The sequence below is a fragment of the Cetorhinus maximus genome, chromosome 8, assembly GCF_964194155.1.
Source record: "Cetorhinus maximus chromosome 8, sCetMax3.hap1.1, whole genome shotgun sequence".
Lineage (NCBI taxonomy): Eukaryota > Metazoa > Chordata > Chondrichthyes > Lamniformes > Cetorhinidae > Cetorhinus > Cetorhinus maximus.
Window position 1 is genome coordinate 14,439,572 of NC_135886.1, and position 22,453 is coordinate 14,462,024.

General features: G+C 46.1%; 1 protein-coding gene across 1 annotated transcript in view; it reads right to left on the reverse strand.

Annotated features, from left to right (window-relative positions):
- The window catches only part of atxn7l2a (ataxin 7-like 2a), a 40,770-nt gene continuing 18,317 nt past the window's right edge, over positions 1 to 22,453 (reverse strand). Inside the window, 4 exon segments of the mRNA XM_078546478.1 lie at positions 1 to 4,100; positions 10,926 to 11,757; positions 14,537 to 14,658; positions 16,217 to 16,412. Coding sequence (XP_078402604.1) covers positions 4,083 to 4,100; positions 10,926 to 11,757; positions 14,537 to 14,658; positions 16,217 to 16,412 — 1,168 coding nt within the window. The 3' untranslated portion in view covers positions 1 to 4,082.

Below are 22,453 nucleotides of genomic sequence, written 5' to 3' on the forward strand. Positions count from 1 at the left end.
TCTGTACAATAAACTACATGACTACTGACAGCGCAATGGTATGCATTCTGACAACTCACTGCCCTTCAGCAGATGCCATGGTATCTCTCCGATACCTTTAATGGTACACATCTGGCATTTGTAACATTAGGTCACGATATATATGTATTTATCTGTATTTATAGATATATATTTGACCAGTTCAAAACTGTAAAATATTATAGACAATGTGTCAATACTAGATCAAATACAAAAGATATTTGCATAATTATCAATACACAACTATTACAAACTTTCCAGACATTTACACATCTTGGCATTTTGATCTCCATGGCTGACACTATAGTTCGGTACCTTACATTCCCATGGGTCTGTCTCAGTCATTCACTCGAATCTGTATTAGGAGGGTCATCTTTAGCGCTCCACTGAATTGGTTGTTTAAGGCAGGTGGGACTCAGGTATCAAGAGTGACATGTTTACTATAAAGGTTAGCAGGACACAGATGAGGCTGATCCAGAGAGTTAGTCAAAAGTTGTCCTTTTATCTCAGGGAGCTGGGTTCCATTCCAGCCCAGACTGATGGGTTGAAGACTCCTCGATTGGCTGACAGGGTTGTGTGTAAAATGATATTGGGGTAGTCTGAATCAGTGGCTAGTGGCAAATATTCAGCCTAAAACTACTCTTGATTTGGTACTGTTTACCACTAAATTGGTGATTCCAGTGGGAGAGAACAAAGCATTGCTAGTGTGGGAAATGGAAAACTATCACACTGTTGCAGGAGCGGTAGGGGTGCTCATTTGGGGAGAGCAGGGGGGGCCTTATTTTACTCAAATTTATACAGTGTTCTTAAGGTACAGGTACTAAGATGCTTCATGGAGAAATGGATGCTGAATCATAGTTGGACAGTTGAGGGCAGGAACTGAAAGCACAACTGGATAGATTCTGTGGAGACTTTTAAAGGAGGGGAGGGAAGTAGCATGTAGAGGGTGGGATGTGAAGTATAGGGAAGACACAGAGGACTTGCTGCAGCATAGGGGTGGGAGGGATAAATGTAGTCAAGGCCAGATCTAAGGACCGAAGTGTGTAAACAGAGATGTAGGATTCAGGAATGATGCAAAGGCAGGGAGAGGCAAGACCAGGGATGGGAATTGGAAGGGATTCATAAACAAAGAAACTCAGTGCATTGCAGATCAAGGAACCTGTGGAGGCTGCCAATGTCAGAGATAGTGAGCGAACAAGACCTGGCGCAGGATTGGATCAGGCAGTGCAATCTTGGCTAAGTTGAGATCTTGCACAGGTGATCATTCAATAAGGCACAATGTGCCCTAATCTAGGAGTGCTTGATAATGATGACAACTGGTGCTCAATACTAGGAGGTTCCATTCTCCAGCATTAAACATCCCGTCAATGCACAATGGCAAAATTATAGGTTGGAAGTAACTTGAACTCATCCTGCCTGGTGGGAAGCTGATGTCATTAGATTGACACCTGATTTCACACAGTGTCCGAGTTCATTTCCCGTAGGATATATACTTGAAAAGGAAAAGGCTATGGGAAAAGGGCAGAGGGGAGTGGGACTAATGGAAGAGGTCCTTCACAGAGCTGGCACAGGCATGATGGACCGAACGGCCCATGTTGCTGCTGTATCATTCCCAAGTTGAAAGAGTCAAATTTGCCGTGCGGCGTAGTAGGTTAAACTGAACATGACTGAGTGTGTCCCAGAACTGGTCCAAACTGGGCACAAGCTCCCGGCTTGTGGCCACAGAAATGGAACTATTGCAGCGAAAAATGCCCTCTCAGTTTAGGTGACTGATTGTAACACAGCAGATTTCCATGTGTATCTGGGACTTAATCCTTTCAGTCACTGACAGAGAGAACAACAACATTGCGTAGTTAATGTTTTTCCTCTTTTTAACTCAAGATTTCAAATATTTTCCAGGGAAAAAAATAAAATCACTACCAGGAGAGACGCTTGGCAGCTCAGCACAGTCCCTCGGTTATTGATTCACAGCGCTGATTGTGAGAAATGTACAGAAAAATCATATATATAAGAAAATACAGAACTTTAAAAAATATATATAGTAATACAATGAAAAAATGTTATGAAGAAATAAAAACAAAGTCACTCAATTCTCAAAAAGGCTGATAAAACCAATTAAGCAGAAACATAAATACTGAAATTAGAAGATTGTTGAACCTCTTCTGCTCCTAACGAGGAGTTTGGAGCACCAGCGAACTGTATGAAGCTTCTACTTCGCTTGTCGTGGAGTAAGGAATGATTTGGTTTGAGAACAGTTCAGTTGGAAAAAAACAAAAGTAAGTTTGATTGAAGACCTGGGTTGCACAGTGAGCTTGTCAGACTTTGAACACGTCAGGAATCTGCTCAGAGAGACTGGAAGCTTTCTGAGACCTGCAAAGTGTTCCTCTCTTTAAATATAAATTCCCCACCTGTGAACTTCTGCGGTCTGCTATTTAAAACTGCTCTTTTTTGTAACATTCTCTTCATGCTGAATGATTCTGGAGCGGACATCGTAAATTTTTCTTTCCTTTCCTGCTGGGTTAGGCTCCAGCTCTGTGCAATGGTCACTAAAGGAGGTGTGTGCGCAATTGGGTGTAGGACACTGGCAGAGTTGTTTTTAATCCTTAAAATGTGAATTTAGCTTAGCTCCCATCTGTCAGGGTCGGAGAGAGAGCAGAATGCTATTTCAAGCTGCTCCCAATGCTTCAACAGTTTGTGTGCAGCTTGATCTAGTACTGAGCCATACAGACCACTAGGAGCCAATCCACAATCTTAGGTAATGCTCATGAGCAAAGGACCAGAGGGCAGTGCCAACTGGTACTTGGGTGGGGAGGGTTACGACAGAGTTAGCACCTTCAGGAGCGGGAAAGCTGAAGTGAGGGGGGAGGGGATAGAAAGTTAATAAAATGCCATTATGCTTCCAGACCTTTAGCAAACACTGGGGGTCACCCATGGTGACACCATCACCAGGTGGCAGAGAGGCAAGCCAAGGTATTATTTGCAACCAGGCTTAAACGGCAAAAAATGACTGATTACATGTCACCAGAAATCAAACTGTGCCTTGCCTTGGTGTGTTTGATCTCAGATTGTCATGGCTGCACGTGCAAGAAGTGATTTTCCAAATCTGCCTCCTTTGTTGGAACCGCGTTCTGGGAAATCATGTCATCACTGGTTCCTGATGATGTAACATGCTCAAGAGAAAAAAACCCATTCATCTCCAGCTCTTGTGGAAGTGTCATCTTTCGTCTCCCCTTTAGGTTTGTGACTGAATCCTTCAGGTTTTTCTGATCATTAATTCGGTAAGAACTTCAAGCTGTGAAGCCATCGTCCACCTCTCTTATCCTTCCTCCCTCTCCCTGCCTGCTTAGTGTGGGTAATGGACAACGCCCAATGTGGCCACTAGGGTAACAAGAGGGATGTAGTGATGGATCTCATTGCAGTGGACACTGGTTGGGCTCTTGCTTGTGATCATGGCTGTGAAATACCTAGGCTCACTTGAAAAGAATGGCTCCCAGAGGATGGTACCCAGCGGGTGTCCGGCACCTGTGGGACTGAACCCCGATGCGAGTCAGTGCCTTTCGGAAAGGATGGGTGCGGGAAAGGCATGATGCCACGAGGAGACCACCCGCCTGCCGGGAGCACAGATCGAAGATGTGGTGGGAACGCTCCCTGTCATTCTCCACTGCTTTAAGGCAAAATCATTCGGTGTGTGTCTCACCTGTGATTTTGCACACGTTTGTAAACTGCTCCCTTTCGTATCGGTGCAGAGCAAAGTTGCCATGTCAAGAAAGCAAGAAGGCGTTACCTTAGAGCAGAGTAATCGGAAGTAAGGAACAAACAAAGCAAATGAATGATGAGCGCAGTGACTCCTGCTACAGACACGGAGCTCGACAAAATAGTTCATACCAAATAAGGCGGCTAGTGGGAGTGCCTGCTTTGATTTGTGCATAAACAGCCTGTGGTACAACTGAGGTCTCAACAACTTTGACTGTGTCCGTTTTGTGTGAGAGAAGGGCTGGAGGTGGAAACTGATGGACGGAAGATTCCAGGCTCCATATCTCCTCAGAGCTAGGCCAGGCTCACTCTCAGGGGCGCACTTTTGTCTGGGGAAGATGCAGAAAGAGAAAGAGAGATTAATGTTCACTAAGCAAACTCACTCTCAGAAGTTACTTTTATTTGGCACCTTCCACAACCTGAAGACATCTCAGAGCACTCCACAGCCACTGAAGTACTTCTGAAGTGTATTTACTCTTTCTAATGTAGGAAACACAGCAACCAATTTGCACACAGCAAACTTCCACAACAGCAATGAAATAATGACCAAGTGATGTTTGTTGAAGGATAATATTGACCAGGTATACCTGTTTCTGTTTGGAATATTGCCAGGGGATCATTTACCACCACCTGGGAGGACAGACTGGGACCTCATCTGAAAGACCTTTGACTGTACAGCACTCCCTTCCCATTGCAGAGCTAGATTGTGTGGTCAAAGTTGCTGGATTGGGGCTTGAATCCACGACCTTCAAAATCAGAGGCAAACTGTTGCCTCTGGCTATCCACTGAGCTACAGCCAGCATGAACAGAACACTCTTCAGATGTGGAGAAAGGAGATCACATTGGTAGAGAGTCTCCGATTCAGTGGTAAGTCAAAGGGCAGTGTGTGATTCCTATTCCTACACCTATGGAGAGGAGACAGGGCATGATCTGTCCAGAGGTGACCCCCATCATTATGAAAACCTGATGCTCTCTCCCAATGACTGACAGAAAGGAATTACTTGAGTTTTTTTTTCAGGTGAGATTAAAGATAGCTGAAAACGCCCAAACTCCGGCAGGCACTTTGCTTACATCCAAAATTCAGACACATATTAAGTATTGGTTTCCTTCTTCCTCAGAAACCACCATCATCAAAAAGAACAGTGACAATGCCTCAAAGCGACACACTGACACTGTTCTCTGGTGTCTTCAACACTGGCTCCCGGTTGAGTGATACCTTGATTTTAAAAGTTTCATCCTGGTTTGCAAATCCCTCCATGACCTCGCCCATCCCCATTTCTGTAATTTTCTTAGCCCAAAACTCCTCCAATTTTGGCCTCTTACACATCCACACTTTTAATTGTTCCACTATTGGCAGCTGTGCCTTCAGCTACCTGTGCCCCAAGCTCTGGAATTCCCTATGTAAGTTGCTCTGCCTCTCCAGCTCTCTTTCCCCTTTTAAGGCACTCCTTAAAACCTATCTCTTTGACTAGGCTTCTGGTCATCTGCCTTAATATCACCTTATGTTTCTCGTGCCAGGTTTTGTTGATAATATTCCTGTGAAGTGCCTTGGGATGTCTTAAAATGTTAAAGGTGCTATATCATTAAAAAAACATTTTTTAATTCATTTATGGGATGTGGGCATCACTGGCTAGGCCAGCATTTATTGCCCATCCCTAATTGCCCTTGAGAAGGTGGTGGTGAGCTGCCTTCTTGAACCGCTGCAGTCCATGCGGTGTAAGTACACCCACAGTGTTGTTAGGGAGGGAGTTCCAGGAATTTGACCCAGCAACAGTGAAGGAACGGTGACATATTTCCAAGTCAGTATGGTAAGTGACTTGGAGGGGAACTTTCAGGTGGTGGTGTTCCCATGTCTCTGCTGCCCATGTCCTTCTAAATGGTAGTGGTCGTAGGTTTCAAAGGTGCTGCCTAAGGAGACTTGGTAAGCTTCTGCAGTGCATCTTGTAGATGGTACACACTGCTGCTACTGTTCGTCTGTGACGGAGGGAGTGAATGTTTGTGGAAGGGGTGCCAATCGAGCAGGTTGCTTTGTCCTGGATGGTGTCAAGCTTCTTGAGTTGTTGCAGCTGCACTTATCCAGACAAGTGGAAAGTATTCCATCACACTCCTGACTTGTGCTCTGGAGATGGTGGACAGCTTTGGGAAGTCAAGAGGTGATTTACTCACCGCAGGATTCCTAGCCTCTGACCTGTTCTTGTAGCCACAGTATCTACATGGCTAGTCCAGTTCAACTTCTAGTCAATGGATGTTGATAGTGGGAGATTCAGTGATGATAATGCCATTGAATGTCAAGGGCAATGGTTAGATTCTCTCTTGTTGGAGATGGTCATTGCCTGGCACTTGTGTGGTGCTAATTTACTTGACACTTGTTAGCCCAAGCCTGGATATTGTCTAGGTCTTGCTGCATTTGGACATGAACTGCTTCAGTATCTGAGGAGTTGCAAATGGTGCTGAACATTGTGCAGTAATCAAAAAAACATCCCCACGTCTGACCTCATGATGGAAGGAAGGTAATTGATGAAGCAGCTGAAGATGGTTGGGCCAAGGACACTACCCTGAGGAACTCCTGCAGTGATGTCCTGGAACTGAGGTGATTGACCTCCAACAACCACAACTATCTTCCTTTGTGCTAGGTATGACTCTAACCAGCAGAGAGTTTTCCCACCAATTCTCAGTGGCTCCAGTTTTGCTAGGGCTCCTTGATGCCACACTCGGTCGAATGCTGCCTTGATGTCAAGGGCAGTCACTCTCATATCACTTCCGGAGTTTAGCTCCTTTGTCCAAGTTTGAACCAAGGCTGTAATGAGGTCAGAAATGAGTGACCCTTATGGACTGAGTGTCAGTGAGCAGGTTATTGCTAAGCAAGTGCTGCTTGATAGCACTGTTGATGACCCCTTCCATTACTTTACTGAAGATCATGATTAATTTATGGGATGTAGGTGTCGCTGGCTAGACCAGCATTTATTACCTATCCCTAATTGCCCTTGAGAAGGTGATGGTGAGTTGTCTTCTTGAACCGCTGTAGTCCATGTGGTGTAGGTACACCCACAGTGCTGTTAGGGAGGGTGTTCCAACAATACAAATTGCTTTCCTCCCAAGGGAGATGAGTTCCAAATATGGTGAGTTACATCATGACAGCAACATCACCTTCAAGTAACACATCATCCTGACTTGGAAATATAGCAGCTGTTTCTTGACTGTCACTGGTCAATATCCTGGAACTCCCTTCCTAACAGCACTGTGCATGTACCTGCATGTCACAGACTGCAACTGTTCAAGGCAGCAGGTCACTACCACCTTCTCAAGGGCAATTAGGGATGAACAATAAATGCTGGCCTTGCCAGTGATGCTCACATCCGATGAATGAAAAGATAAATAAGACAACATGGACAGTGCCCACTGGAAATTGCTCTTACAGTGAGCGGGATCAATTTACATTACCTCTTTAAACTGCTCCCAACACATTTCTGCTGCTTTGTAATTAAGTACTTCTGTTTAAACAGTAAATCTCAGTAGTATGTTAAATCTTCCATTGGAGATTGAAACATTTAAAGGCAGTCATAGTACGCATAATATGATTGAGGTTTTCAAACAGGGTCATAGGAACATACAAACAAGGAGCAGGAGTAGGCCATTCAGCCCCTCGAGCCTGCTCCGCCATTTAATAAGATCATGGCTGATCTGATAGTATCCTGAAATCTGCATCCCACCTACCCCCAATAATCCATCACCCCACCTTGCTTAGCAATAATCTGTCCACCTCTGCTTTAAAAATATTCAAAGACTCTGCTTCCACCACCTTTTCAGGAAGAGAGTTCCAAAGACTCACGACCATGAGTGAAAGAATTTCGCCTCATCTCTGTTTTAAATGGGCGGCCCCTTATTTTTAAACAGTGACCCCTAGTTCTAAACTGGGGGTTTATTTTTTTGGTCACTTTTTTACCTTTTCTCTGGGTAACGCCAAGTCTCCCTGGGATACCAGTTACACGGATACTGTTGCCTAACACTATTCCCCCAGCACCCAGTTCTCATGTCAAAAAAGAAAGTTTGTTTGTGTTCTGCCCAAGGGTAGCTCCTAACTCAAGTCACAGAGGAGATTCTTCAGTCGCTTACTGTGGATACCCTGTTGCCTTTTTCACAGTTCATCTTTGGAGGGCCTTCTTCCAGCTGGGCTGCAACCAAGGCTAAACGGTACCCCATCCTTTATAATAAGGGGGGTGGGCGGCCCATGCCCATCAGACTCGAGACCCCACCCCCGCCAAGGGCATAATCCAAAATTTGGAGCCAGTGCTCCAACCTCCGATCACTGGTGCTCTCTTTAGTGTGGTTCAAACATAATCCTTCTGACTCAAGGCGGGGGAATATTACCCCTGAACCATTGGATCAGGAGGAGGCCACTTAGCCTGTTCTCCCACTCAATTAGATCATGGATGATCTGTATCCTACCTCCAGTTACTCACTTTGGTTCCATTACACTCAATATTTTTACCTATCAAAACTCTTATTGATCTCGGTTTTGAAATTTTCAATTGACCCCCCAACCCCCGGCATCCACAGCTTTTTTTGGGGGAGAAGAGTTCCAGATTTCCATTCCCCTTTGTGTGAAGACGTTCTTCCTGACACCACTCCTGAGTGGCCTTTCTCTAACTTTAAGGTTTTGCTCATCTGTTCTGGATTCCCTCACAAGAGGAAATGGTTTTTCTCTATCTACCCTTTCAAATCCTTTAATCATCTTAAATACCTCAATTAGACCACTCCTTGAAGTTCTATTTTCAAGAGTATACAATCCTACTCCACCCAATCTATCCACATAATTTAACCCTTTAAGCCCCAGTACCATTCTGGTGAAATGCTCTGTACCGCCTCGGACACCAATATAGCCTTCCTGAGAAAGTGAGTTCTCCTCCAAGTCACTCACCATCCTGACTTGGAAATATATCCCGTTCCTTCGCTGTCGCTGGATCAAAATCCTGGAACTCCCTTCCTAACAGCACTGTGGGTGTACCTACACCACATGGACTGCAGCGGTTCAAGAAGGCAGCTCACCACCACCTTCTCAAGGGCAACTAGGGATGGGCAATAAATGTTGGCCCAGCCAGTGAAGCCCACATCCCATGAATGAATAAGAAAAAATGTGGGGCCCAGAACTCCAGATGCTGCCTAACCAGAGTTCTTTACAGCTGTAGTTTAACTTCAACCCCTCTGTATTCCAGCCTTCTTGAGATTAAAGTCCAATATTCCATTATTCCTTTGGATTATTTTTGTACCTGTCCACAAGATTTTAGTTATTTCTGTGCATAGACCCCTAAATCTCTTGGATCCTTCACAGTTCCTAACTTCTTGCTATTTAGAAAATACTTTACTATAGCTTTCAGGTTCAAAACGGATGAGCTCAGACTACCACACTCTGCTTCTATTTACACCACCTAGTGTGAAAACAGAGAGTCAATATCAGCCAAGTACTTACAGGCTTCAGTCACTAGGATTATCCGGAATGGGGTAGGAACCCTCCACCTTCTGACTAAAGAGACGGGAATGTAACAATGAGCCAAAGGCTCGCTCAGAACTGAGAGTGATGGCATTAGACAATCTCAAAACAATCAGTCAAGCTTCAGCCTGTCCTCAACCAACCTATGTACTTGCACACACTCCAGCAGGGTGAGGAGGGGAGACAGACTCCTGGGCAGTAAAAAACACCCGGAATCCTGAATACCTTTGCTCCTTCCCAACCCAAGATGGTTGAAGACAGTGACAGCACCCATACCAACACCACATCTAGGAGCAGCTAGCTTGGAGTCGAATCTCCACTCGTAGTTCAGAGTCATTTTTTTTACTTCATTTATGGGATGTGGGTGTTGCTGGCTGGGCCAGCATTTATTGCCCATCCCTAATTGCCCTTGAGAAGGTGGTGGTGAGCTGCCTTCTTGAACCACTGCAGTCCATGTAGTGTAGGTACGCCCACAGTGCTGTTAGGGAGGGAGTTCTAGGATTTTGACCCAGCAACAGAGAAGGAACGGTGATATATTTCCAAGTCAGGATGGTGAGTGGCTTGAAGGGGAACTTCCAGGTGGTGGTATTCCCATGTATCTGCTACCTTTGTCCTTCTAGATGGTGGCTGTCGTGGGTTTGGAAGGTTCCGCCTAAGGAGCCTTGGTGAATTCCTGCAGTGCATCTTGTGATGTGTCTGCAGTGCATCGGTGGTGGAGGGAGCAAATGTTTGTGGAAGGGGTGCCAATCAAGCGGGATGCTTTGTCCTGGATGGTGTCGAGCTTCTTAAGTATTGTGAGAGCTGCACTCGTCCAGGCAAGTGGAAAATATTCCATCACACTCCTGACTTGTGCCTTGTAGACAGTGCACAAACTCTGGGGAGTTAGGAAATGAGTTACTCATTGTAGGATTCCTAGCTTCTGACCTGCTCTTATAGCCACAGTATGTATATGGCTAGTCCAGTTCAGTTTCTGGTCAATGGTAACCCCCCCCAGGATTCAGTGATGGTAATGCCATTGAATGTCAAGTGGCGATGGTTAGATTCTATCTTGTTGGAGATGGTCATTGCCTGGCACTTGTGTGGTGCGAATGTTACTTGTCAGCCCAAACCTGGATATTGTCCAGGTCTTGCTGCATTTGGACATAGACTGCTTCAGTATCTGAGGGGTTACGAATGGTGCTGAACATTGTGCAATCAGCGAATATCCCCACTTCTGACCTTATGATGGAAGGAAGGTCATTGATGAAGCAGCTGAAGATAGTTGGGCCGAGGACACTACCCTGAGGAACTCCTGCAGTGATGTCCTGGAACTGAGATAACTGACATCCAACAACCACAACCATCTTCCTTTATGCTAGGTATGACTCCAACCAGAGGAGAGGTTTGCCCCTGATCCCCATTGACTCCAGTTTTGCTATGGTTCCTTGATGCCACAATTGGTCAAGGACAGTCACTCTCACCTCACCTCTGGAGCTTGGCTCTTTTGTCCATGTTTGAACCAAAGCTGTAATGAGGTCAGAAACCCAGTAACCCTGGTGGGATCCAAACTGAGCATCAGTAAGCAGGTTACCACTAAGCAACTGCCCCTTGATACACTGTTGATGACCCCTTACATCACTTTACCCACACTTCCCCGGGGACTGCAGTGCATTTGTGCTTTCCCTACCTTGTGCGTGTGTGAGTTGCTGTGAGGTCGAGTTGTTGCCAGGCTCTCTTCCCTCTTCCTTTGAACACAGTTGACTTCAGGGGCCTTGGCTATTTTAGTGGGTTTTGAGCAGGAGGGTGCATTCTTCCGTTTCCTGCCCTCGGTCCGTGCGGGGGAGTTGACGGTCGGTGGTGGGGATGAAGGGTTGTGGGCCCCCAGCCGACGTGCCTCGCAGAGGCGGGCATCCCTCTTGGGACCAAAGTGTTCCACCGTCCTGCTAGTCCCTTTGAGGGAGTTCCCTGAAAGGCCCAGAATTCCAGTTTGTCCTGAGCGTCCTGCTTTGGGTCCATGGGCATTGAGTCCGTTGTTAGCATTGTGTGAAGAGGTATTCGAGGTGGGAGGGCGGGAGGCTGTCCCACCAGGAAGGGGGGCGCTTATCCGGTCCAGACTCAATACGCAGTTTCTTTTGAGGGGGGGGTCCGAGGAAGGGAGCAGGTCAGAGGGGGAGGCCGCCGATTTCTTCCGTTTGCCCGGTGATGTCTCGCCAGTGGGACGGGGGTCTTGGTGGAATCCAGGTGCCCGACCGGTCTTTGCCCAGGGCGCTCTCCCTGAAGATGGGGAGGGGGTTGGGGTCGGCGGAGGAAGGGAGCGGCAGCAGGCGGAGGGTGGGTCTGCAGGGGCTCGAGCTTCAGCAAGGCTGGCAGGCGAGGGTACTGGCTTCAGTTCCATGCCCATGGAAGAAGACAAAGATGAAGTTACTGAAAGAGACGACACAGAGCGCAGCGAGAGAGGCGAGGGGGCAGGAGGCGGAAGGAGTGGCGTTCTCTGTGTTTCCGTGGCCGGAGGAATCTTCCTACAGTGAAAATAAAAAGACACTCATTAGATTTATCCTTGCACAACAAGGCGAAACTGGCTCAGTGTTAGCACTCTCACTTCAGAGACTGGAGAATAAAATCCAGGCTGACATTTGCAGTGCAGTACTGATGGAGCACCGCACAGTGGAGGGTCAGGACTGAGGGAGTGCTGCCCTGTCGTAGGGTCAAGACTGAGAGTATGCTGCACTGTCAGAGGGCCAGTACCGAGGGAATGCAGCACCATTAGAGGGTCAGTACTGAGACAGTGCTGCACTTTGAGGGGCAGTACTGAGGGAGCACTGCACTGTTGGAGGGTCAGTAGTGAGGGAGCACTGCAGTGTTGGAGGGTCAGTACTGAGGAAGTGCTGCACTGTCAGAAGGTCAGCACTGAGGGAGCACCACACTGTCAGGGGGTCAGTACTGACAGAGCACTGCACCATTGGAGGGTCAGTATTGAGGGAGTGCTGCACTGCCTGAGGGACTGCACTGAGAGTGCACTGCACTGTTTAAAGGTCAGTAGTGAGGGAAGTACTGACAGAGCACTGCAGTGTCAGAGGGTCAGTACTGAGGGAGCCCTGCATTGCTGGAAGGTCAACACTGGGAGAGTACTGCACTGTTGGAGGTTCATAACAGGGAGAGTGCTGCACTAACGGAGGGTCAGTACTAAAAGAATGCCACAACGCCAGAGGAGCAGCACTGAGGGAGTGCCACACTGCCACAGGGGCAGTACTAAAGGAGAGTTGCACTGTCGGAGGGTCAGTACTAAGGGAGCGCCAACATGCAGGTGCAGCAAGCAATTAGGAAGGCAAATGATATGTTGGCCTTTATTACAAGAGGATTTGAGTACAGGAGTAAAGAAGCCTTGCTGCAATTTTACACAGCCTGGTGAGACCGCTCCTGGAGTATTGTATACAGTTCTGCTGTCCTAACCTAAGGAAAAATACACTTGCCATCGAGGGAGTGCAACAAAGGTTCACCAAACTGACCCCTGGGATGGTGGGATTGTCCTATGAGGAGCGATTGAGGAGATAGGTCTATATTCTCTACAGTTTAGATAAATGAGAACAGATCTGATTGAAGCATACAAAATTCTTACAGGGCATGACAGGATAGATGTAGGAAGTATATTTCCCCTGGCTGCGGGGGTCTAGACACAGTCTCAGAATAAGAGGACTGAGATGAGGCAGAATTTTTTCACTCAGAGGGTGGTGAATCTTTGGAATTCTCTGCTCCAGAGGGCTGTGGAGGGTCAGTCACTGAGTATATGGAAGACAGAGATCGATCGATTTCTAGATAGTAAAGACATCAAAAGATTTTGGGATAGTGCGGGGAAAATGGCATTGAGGTAGAAGATCAACTATGATCTAGTGAATGACGGAGCAATTCAAGGGGCTGAATGGCCTACTCCTGCTCCTATTTCCTATGTCTCTCCACTGATGGAGGGTCACTACTGAGTGAACGCTGCACTGTCAAGGGGGCATTACTAAGGGAACCCGCACTGAGAGAGGGACATTACTAAGGGAACGTTGCGCTGTTGGAGGGGCAGTACTGAGGTAGCACTGCATAGTTGGAGGGACAGTACTGAGGTAGCACTGCACTGTTAGAGGGGCAGTACTGAGGTAGCGCTGCACTGTTAGAGGGGCAGTACTGAGGTAGCGCTGCATTGTTGGAGGGACAGTACTGAGGTAGCACTGCACTGTTGGAGGGACAGTACTGAGGTAGTACTGCATTGTTGGAGGGACAGTACTGAGGTAGCACTGCACTGTTGGAGGGACAGTACTGAGGTAGCGCTGCACTGTTGAAGGGGCAGTACTGAGGTAGCGCTGCATCGTTGAAGGGGCCGTGCTGAGGTAGTACTGCATTGTTGGAGGGACAGTACTGAGGTAGCGCTGCACTGTTGGAGGGACAGTACTGAGGTAGCGCTGCACTGTTGGAGGGACAGTACTGAGGTAGCACTGCACTGTTGGAGGGACAGTACTGAGGTAGCACTGCACTGTTGGAGGGACAGTACTGAGGTAGCACTGCACTGCCAGAGGGGCAGTGCTGAAGGAGTGCCATACAGTCAGGTGGGTATTATTGAGGGAACGCTGCACTTTCAGGGTAACTGAGGAAGTGTTGCACTGTCGAAGGTGCCATCTTTCAGATGAAACCAAGCTATTTTTTAGCATGATTCCTACATTTGCCCAATTTCCGACATTATAACAGTGACTACACTTCGAAAGTACTTCATTGACTGTAAAGCACTCTCAGATTTCTGGTGGTCATGAAAAGCATTATATAAATGGAAGTTTTTCTTTTCAGTGCAGTCGGGCACACTCCATACACTGATACACTTCTACCACTGGCAGTCCTGAATGGGGCAGCTCTGGGTGACAGAGCGCCAAGTTTACTAGGGACACCCTTGGACCTGCTTTTAACTCTACCTAAGCAAATGGCCTTTGAGTGAGTTAAAATCGGGTTCCTGGTGTGAGGTCATCAACACTCCATGCGTCTTCCTTTTCACTTTACTGACAAGCCGTCCACCCTGGAGCCTTGCAACAAAGGCTTAACTGTGCCACTGTGCACTTGAGCCAGAGCATTATTGCCCGCCTTTCTCTGACAATCCATAAGCTTTTAAAACCCAAGCTTGACTCAAGCAACCACTTCTTTAATTAGCTCATCTTCTCGCTCCAACATCCTCTATCCCTGGCAGTGCGCTGCACCATGTACTGGGCCCCTGAGGCCTTCAGCATCTCAACAAAAAGAATATCCAGTCAAAGAAAAGGAAAATGTTCTGACCTCCACATCTGAGAATTCAGGTGCCTTTCCACCATGGAATTGAGGACTGAGCGGAAGTGATCCAAGCGCCTGTTGAAGACGTAGCAGCCCCGACTAATCATTCGGCTTCCAAAAGTGCAAAACTGGAATGGAGTAAAGCAACAGTGAGGTGCAGACCACAACTGGCCCTGCTAGTCCCTAGCAAGGGTAATTCATCAGCATAGGAACGGGGAGTGTTGGAGGCAAACTTCAATTCATTTCTGCAAAAGCCAACTACTGGCAGTTGCTGAAAATCTGAAATAAAAACAGAAAATGCTGGGAACAGCTAGCAGGCAGCTTCTGTAAGAGAGAGAGCAGCCAGTTAATGTTTCAGGCCAGTGATCTTTCGCGTTTCTCTCTCCACGGATGCCGTCTGACCAGCTGTGTATTTCCAGTATTTTCTTTTTTTATTTCACATTCATCCCTGTCCAGCTTCTAAATTGTAGTTAAACATTGTGCTATTTATAAAGAACCTCCATTTACTGGAAACAAGGTCTTTCACGGGTGATGCCAGGAAGCACTTCTTCACACAAAAGGGTATTGGAGAGCTGGAACTCCCTCCCTCAGGAAGCTATTGACGCTGAAGGTCAATTGAAATTTTTAACACAGGGATTGACAGGTTTTTGTTATGCAAGGGTATCAAGGGTTATGGTTCCAAGGCAGCTGGATGGAGTTAAGATACCGATAGGCCATCTCACTGAACGGGGAACTGCCTCAAGGGGCTGAATTGCCACCTCCTGTTCATAGACAGGGATCAGATTATCTCCTCTCAAAGCCTGAATACTGAGGACCAATAACAACAGCTTACATCTGGCACAGCTGATGGGAGAATTTGTTGCCCTCTCCTGGCTTTGCACATGGTAAGTCAAAGCCAAGTGAAATCTTCAGATGGAGTGAGAGAGGAAGGCAGAGATGTAATTCAGTCGCCATGTTAATGTTAATTGTTCTGTCCCTATTAAGGAAGCATTGCACTGTAGTGCGAGCTGGCTTTCAGATGAGATGTTAAACTGAAACTCTGTCTACTCTCTCAGGTAAAAGACCCCATGATCCCACGACACTATTCAAAGTAGAGAAGGGGAGTTCTCCATGGTGTCCTGGCCAATGTCCCTCAAACAATATCACTAAAACAGATTATTTGGTCATTAACTCACTGATGTTTGTGGAAGATTTCAAAATTGCTGCCACGTTTCCTACATTACAACAGTGACGAATGTCCTTCGTTGGTCGTTATGCACTTTAGGATATCCTGAGATGGGCAAGGCGCTAACTAAATGGCAGGAGGGCTGGTGACCAGGGGACAAAGATTTTAGACAATTGGCAAAAGAACTAAGGGTGGGAATGAGGGGAATATTTTTGTTTTACGCTGCAAATTGTTGTGATCTGGAATGCAATATCTGAAATGGCGGGGGGAAGCAGGTTAAATAGAAACTTTCAAAAGGGAATTGGATATACACTTGGTGGAGAAGAATTTGCAGGGCTATGGGGAAAGCAGGGAATGACTAATTGGGTAGCTGAGAGAGAGTGAGAGAGAGAGAGAGAGAGAGAGTGAGAGAGGGGGAGAGAGAAAGATAGAGAGAGAGAGAGAGAAAGAAAGAAAGACAGACAGAGAGAGAAAGAGAGAGAGAGAGAGAGAGAGAGGCACTGAGCTGAAATGGTACGTACTGCCAGAGGCTTCGGGTGCAATCGCGAATAGTGACAATCTGGCTTCTCAGATTCCTCTGTCATTTCTCCGTCACTCTCCTCGCTCGATAACCGGCTGTTTATCTCAAACCTGAACAAAGGGTAGGGGAGCTCTGGATGTGGTACAGGATCAGCAGGGGGTGTCTCATCATCAGTCAGCTCACTTTCCAAAGAAACCCTGTGGAATGGAGATAAAGTATATGAGCATGGCAGTGAGATCTCAGCACAGTGTAACAGCCCACAAACACTGAATCCACTGTCCCTGGAAGTGGGGAAGCGTAATATATTTATTCCACAATAAAACTATGGCTTTCAAGTGAATATCTGGGTTGATTGAATACAGGGAAAGGGAGGCTTTTGCCTTTTATAGGTTGGGGTGTGTAATCCAAATATGTGTTCTTCACATGAAGACACAGAGTATAAGAAAGAAATCTAATGAATTGCAATACAAATTCACTTGGAAGGTGTGACATGGTAGCCATTACAGAGGCATGTCTGCAAGGTGGATTAGAAGGTCTACAGGGAAGATAGGGGAAAAGGTAAAATGGGAGGAAGACCCTAAATGATTAATGGCAGAATCATCTCAATGATCACAGAGGATATAAGTGGCAAGCGGGCAGCAGGGATTTTGTGTTGAATTCAGAAATAGAAGAAGGATTTAAGACTGCAGTGAAAGTTGTGCATAGGACCCCTGTTAGCAGTTGTGAAGTGGTAGACCGTATACATTCTGAGGCTAGGCAAACGTGTAACAAAGGCAGGACGATTTTAATGGAAGATTTTTAACTCGCATAAAGATTGGGACAAGTAGACTAGCACTTCAGAAAAGTAGTGAATTTCTTGAGTGTAGCCAGGATACTTTTCTGCAACAATATGTCCTGGAACTAACAAGAGGGCAGGCTTATTAAATTTAGTAATGTGCTAGATTTAGTAAACAGCCTAACGGTCACGAACATTTATCAAATAGCGATCATAACATGATCGAAATCAACATAGTAATAAGGAAGAAACATGAAACAGCTACTAAGATTCTAGATCGAGGGAAGGCTGACTTCAATGAGATAAGACAGAGACTGTCCACAGGACACTGGGGAAATCTGTTAATGGGTAAAACAACAAAAGATCAATGGGAGGTGTTCAAAAAATAAATTAATGTTGTACAGAACCAGTTTATACCTTTCAAGGGCAAATATCCTACTTGCCAAAAAGACAATCATGAAAAAGTAAAGAGTAACAACATTTCAAAAGAAGAAAAAGCACATAAAAATGCAAAAAATAGTACAGATCCTGGCCAATAGGAAAGATACAAAAGCAGTGATGTTGTCAAAGTAAGAGTTATAAAAAGGGAGTATGAAAAGACACATGCAAGGCACATCAAAATCAACACTGAAAACTCTTACATTTGTGTGCCCTTTGAAACCTGGTAACGGTGATGTTGTCAATGACAATAAGGAACTAACTGACACACTGAATCATTATTTTGCGTCAGTATTTATGGTAGAGGGAAAGATCAGCCTCCCAGACATCCCAAGGAAGATATTGAATCAGGAAATCAACAAAATTAACTTAAATAAGATAATAGCAATGGAGAAATTAATGGCTCTAAATACCCAGGACCGGATGGTTTCCATCCCATGTGTTAAAGGGAGTAGATGAGAGCATTGCAGATGTGCTAACTATAATCTTCCAAAGTTCTCTCAATTTGAAAACTATTCCTTAAGATTATAAAACTGCACGTCACTCCGCTATTTAAGAAAGCACAGAGCAAGAAAACAGGGAATTAACGACCCTCAGATGCAGCACCTTTTGTCAGCAAATTACCAGAGTCTATGGGCCATAACTTGTGTGGAATGGTAATCAGTCAGATTGTCACTCCGCTTCTTTTCACTTACACTGTGTGTACCTTTCTCACCAGCCTGTCCGACCCAGGCCGGGTGAGAATAGTGCAGCACAGCGGGTTCCTTTGGCCTTCTTTCGAGACCAAGAGAGCCGTAGGAAAGCAAGACACGCCCCCTTTCTTATAGCACCAGCTGCCGAAAACCAGGTAAATTTAAAGGTCCCAGACACTTTGAGAAGCCAGGGAGAAGTTAAGTGGGAAGGATGGGGGGGCGCAAGGACAGAGGATAGGGGGTTAGGATGGGTGGGTTGAGGATGTGGGTTGGGGGGTGGGGCATGTAGGATGGGGTGGACTGCATAGGATTGGGGGTGGTTGGTGGTCACTGGGGGAGGGGGTTCAGGTGATGTGGCTGTTGGTCGGGTAGTCAGTGGAGGGGAGTCGGGTGGCCAAGGGTTGTGGTCAGGTGGTAAGTGGGGGGAGGGTCGGGTGGTCAGTGGGTCGGTCGGGTGGTCAGTGGGGGCAGTCGGGTGGTCAGTGGGGTGGTTGGATGGTCAGTGGAGGCGGTCGGGTGGTCAGTGGGGGTGGCTGGATGGTCAGTGGAGGCAGTCAGTGAGGACAGGTGGTGTTGGTCAGTGGGAGCGGTCGGATGGTCAGTGGGGGCGGTTGGGTGGTCAATGGGGGTGGTCAGGTGGTCAGAGGGGGCGGCCGGGTGGTCTGGGTGGTCAATGGGGCTGGGGTTCGGGTGGTCGGGGGATGTTCGGGTGGTCAGCAGGGTGGTCGGGTGGTCAGAGGAGGGCGATTGGGTGGTCAGTGGGGCGTTCAGGTGGTCAGTGGGGCAGTCGGGTGGTCAGTGAAGAGTGGTGGTTGGTGAGGGAAGTCGTGAGGGGGTGGGGCTTAGTCGGGAGCGTATTTGTGATGGTTGGAGGAAAGTCGTGGGTATGGTTGGGTGGGTGGTCGTGGTGTTGGGGTGTAGTCAGTAGCTTGGGGAGGCAGTCAGGAGAAAGGGGGTAATCAGCGAGTCCTGGGGGGCAGGGGAGTGGAGGGGAGGTGGGTCAGTACTATAGTTATCCAGGAGTTAGAAGTTGTTTTAATTCTTCTAACTTTTCCTGGATAACTATTCCTGTAAGACAATCGGAACCATCAAAGTCTCTGATTTAAATCGGAGTACCGGATGGTTCCCAGTGCAGGGCAATTGCCCATCGGAAGTTTGAATTTTCCATGCAATTCCCATGCAGTCCTTATGTGGTGACTTCTGGGGAAGTCCCCCAGCACATCTTTGTGGTACTATCCACCATCCCCCCGGTATGATGCCCTGGAGATTGGAGATTATAGGCATATAATTAAGGATAGGGTTGCTGAATATCTTGAAAATTTTCAGCTATCAGAGACAGCCAGCATGGATTTGTAAAGGGTAGGTGATGAATCTGCTTGAATTATTTGAAGAGGTGACTAAAGTAGTGAACAGGGAAATGTCTATGAATGTTATTTATATGAGCACCCAGAAGGTATTCGACAAAATCCCTCACAAAAGATTGTTAGCTGAAGTTGAAGCTCATGAAATTGAAGACAAATTATTGACCTGGTTGGGGAATTGACTGAGTGGCAGGAGACAGAGTAGGAACAATGGCCAAGTGCTTGAATTGGCAGGATGTGACTAGTGGTATCCCACAAAAATCTGTGTTGGGGCTTCAACAATTCACTGCATTCATTAACAATTTAGATGATGGGTTAGAAAGCCAAATATCCAAGTATGCTGATGACACAAAGATAGGGAGGTGTTGTAAACAGTATAGTTGGAAACCTAAAATTACAAAGAGATATTTGATACGTTATGTGAATAGGCAAAATTGTGGCAAATGGGTTTCAGTGTAAGCAAATGTGAAGTCAACCACTTTGGATTAAAAAGGTTAGAACAGGTTATTTCTAAATGGTGAAAAGCTGGAAACAGTGGAAGTCCTCAGAGACTTGGGGGTCCAGATACACAGATTGTTAAAATGTCACGAGCAGGTACAGACAATAATCAAAAATGTCAGTGGGATGCTGGCCTTTATATCTAGAGGACTAAAATACAAAGAGGTAGAAGTCATGCTTTAGCTATGCAAAGCACTGGTTAGACCACACCTGGAGTTACTGTAAGCAGTTCTGGGCACCACACCTTAGGAAACATATATTAGCCTTGGGGGGAGTGAAGTTTGGATTTACCAGAATAACACCTTGTCTAGAAGAGTTCAATTGGGAGGAGTGATTACACAAACTAGGATTGTATCTCCTACAATTTAGAAGGTTAAAGGATAATTTCATCAAGGTTTTCGCGATATTAAGGACAGGGTAAATTGGGGGAAACTAATTTTAGTGGTTGGTTTGTTCAGGACTAGGTGATGTAGTCAAAAAACTAGAAGCAGATCTTTTGGAAGTGAAATTATTAAGCACTTCTGCACACTGTAGAAGTTTGGAACTGTCTTATACAATCAATGTCAGATCAGCTGTTAATTGTAAAACTGGGATTAATAGATTTTTGTGGGGCTCTCTCATACTGTCACTCGGTAACCACTTCCCCTGCCCAGTGCATCGTGTGACCGACTGTATCTCTACTAATATTAATCCAACTCCCTCCTAGCCCAGTCATCATCAGTTAGCAGCACCACAAGACAGATAATCACACAGGAAATTGTATTGTATGATTTCACATCCAGTGATACTTATTAAACAGAACAAACAATTTTATAGTAAATGATGATTTCAATATTGTAAATTAAAAATACTTAACGCTTTGTGCTTTTTGCAGGATACTTCCTTGTAGTACATCATTCATACAATTTAATGAAGAAGTATCACAAATCAGGACCAGGACACAATGGCAGATTTGTATTGCCAATTAGTGCAGCGTGCTATCAGCAGGCAAGGTGTATGTGCACCATCTGCTGGCTGGAACTGTGCACTGAAAGACCACAACAGCCAGATATCAGGGAGCTGCTACATGGACCACTTTACTTTTGTCTGAAGAGCTCCTGAAAAATAACATGATGCTGCAAATTACAACATCGCGGAATGAAAAAAAAAATCACTAAATAAATCGGTTGAAGAAGTCAGGGTCTCAATTCCAGCTTCTCGTGATGGAAACATTTATTCCCGTGAGTTAGATGGAGTGTGTGGGAGGAGACTGGTGTGGAGCATAAACGCCAGCAGGGACCAGTTGAACCAAATGGCCTGTTTCTGTGCTGTAGATTCTACATAATATGAAATGGGGGGGAGGCAGTGGCATAGTGGTATTATCATTGGACTAGTATCCCAGAGATCCAGGGTAATGGGGACCTGGGTTCAAATACCACCATAAAAATCTGGAATTAAAAGATTGTCGTTAAAAACCCATCTGGTTCACTAATGTCCTTTAGGGAAGGAAATCTGCTGTCCTTACCTGGTCTGGCCTACATGTGACTCCAGACCCACAGCAATGTGGTTGACTCTTAAATACCCTCTGAACAAGGGCAATTAGGGATGGTCAATAAATGCTGGCCTAGCCAGCAATGCCCACATCCTATGAACAAAAACAAAAAAAATCTCTGAACCTGTGGAATTCTCTACCACAGAGGGCTGTGGAGGCCAAGTCACTGAATATATTTAAGAAGGAAATAGATTTCTAGACTCTAAAGGCATCAAGGGGTATGGGGGGAGAGCTGGTGTATGGCGTTGAGATAGAGGATCAGCCATGATCATACTGAATGGTGGAGCAGGCTCCATGGGCCAAATGACATACTCCTGTTTCTATGAGCTGCGACATTCAATTTTCATGTATATCGATTCTGAAAAAAACTAAATTTCTAAAGTTGGTGATCAGCTTCCGTTAACTTTCTACCTCCTGATCATCTGGAAAGTCTGATAATTGTGTCACCCATGGCGGTACTCTCACCTCTGAATCACAAAATTATTCCATAGATTTCAGGACAAAATCCAGGCTGACTCTTTCATTGCAGTACTGTGGAATTCCACCGGGAGCCTTGTGAGAGCAAGCAACCCACCACAAAGCAGAGAAAAGAGAGATTTCCTTAGTTCTGATGAAGGGTCATACGGACTCAAAATGTCAACTGTATTCCTCTCCGCAGATGCTGTCAGACCTGCTGAGTTTTTCCAGGTGTTTTTGTTCTAGATTTCCCCAGTATCCGCAGTATTTTGCTTTTAACAAAGCAGAGAAACCTGGGACCTAACCAGCCTGTACTGTTCAGTAGCCACTGATCCATTAAAGAACATGGAAGCAGGAGGAGGCAATTCAGCCTCTTGAGCCTTTTACATAGACACAGGAGGAAGCCATATCCAGCCACTTGAGCCTCCTCTGCCATTCTATAAGATCGTGGCTGATCTGTGCTCAACTGCATTTTCCTACCTTTGCT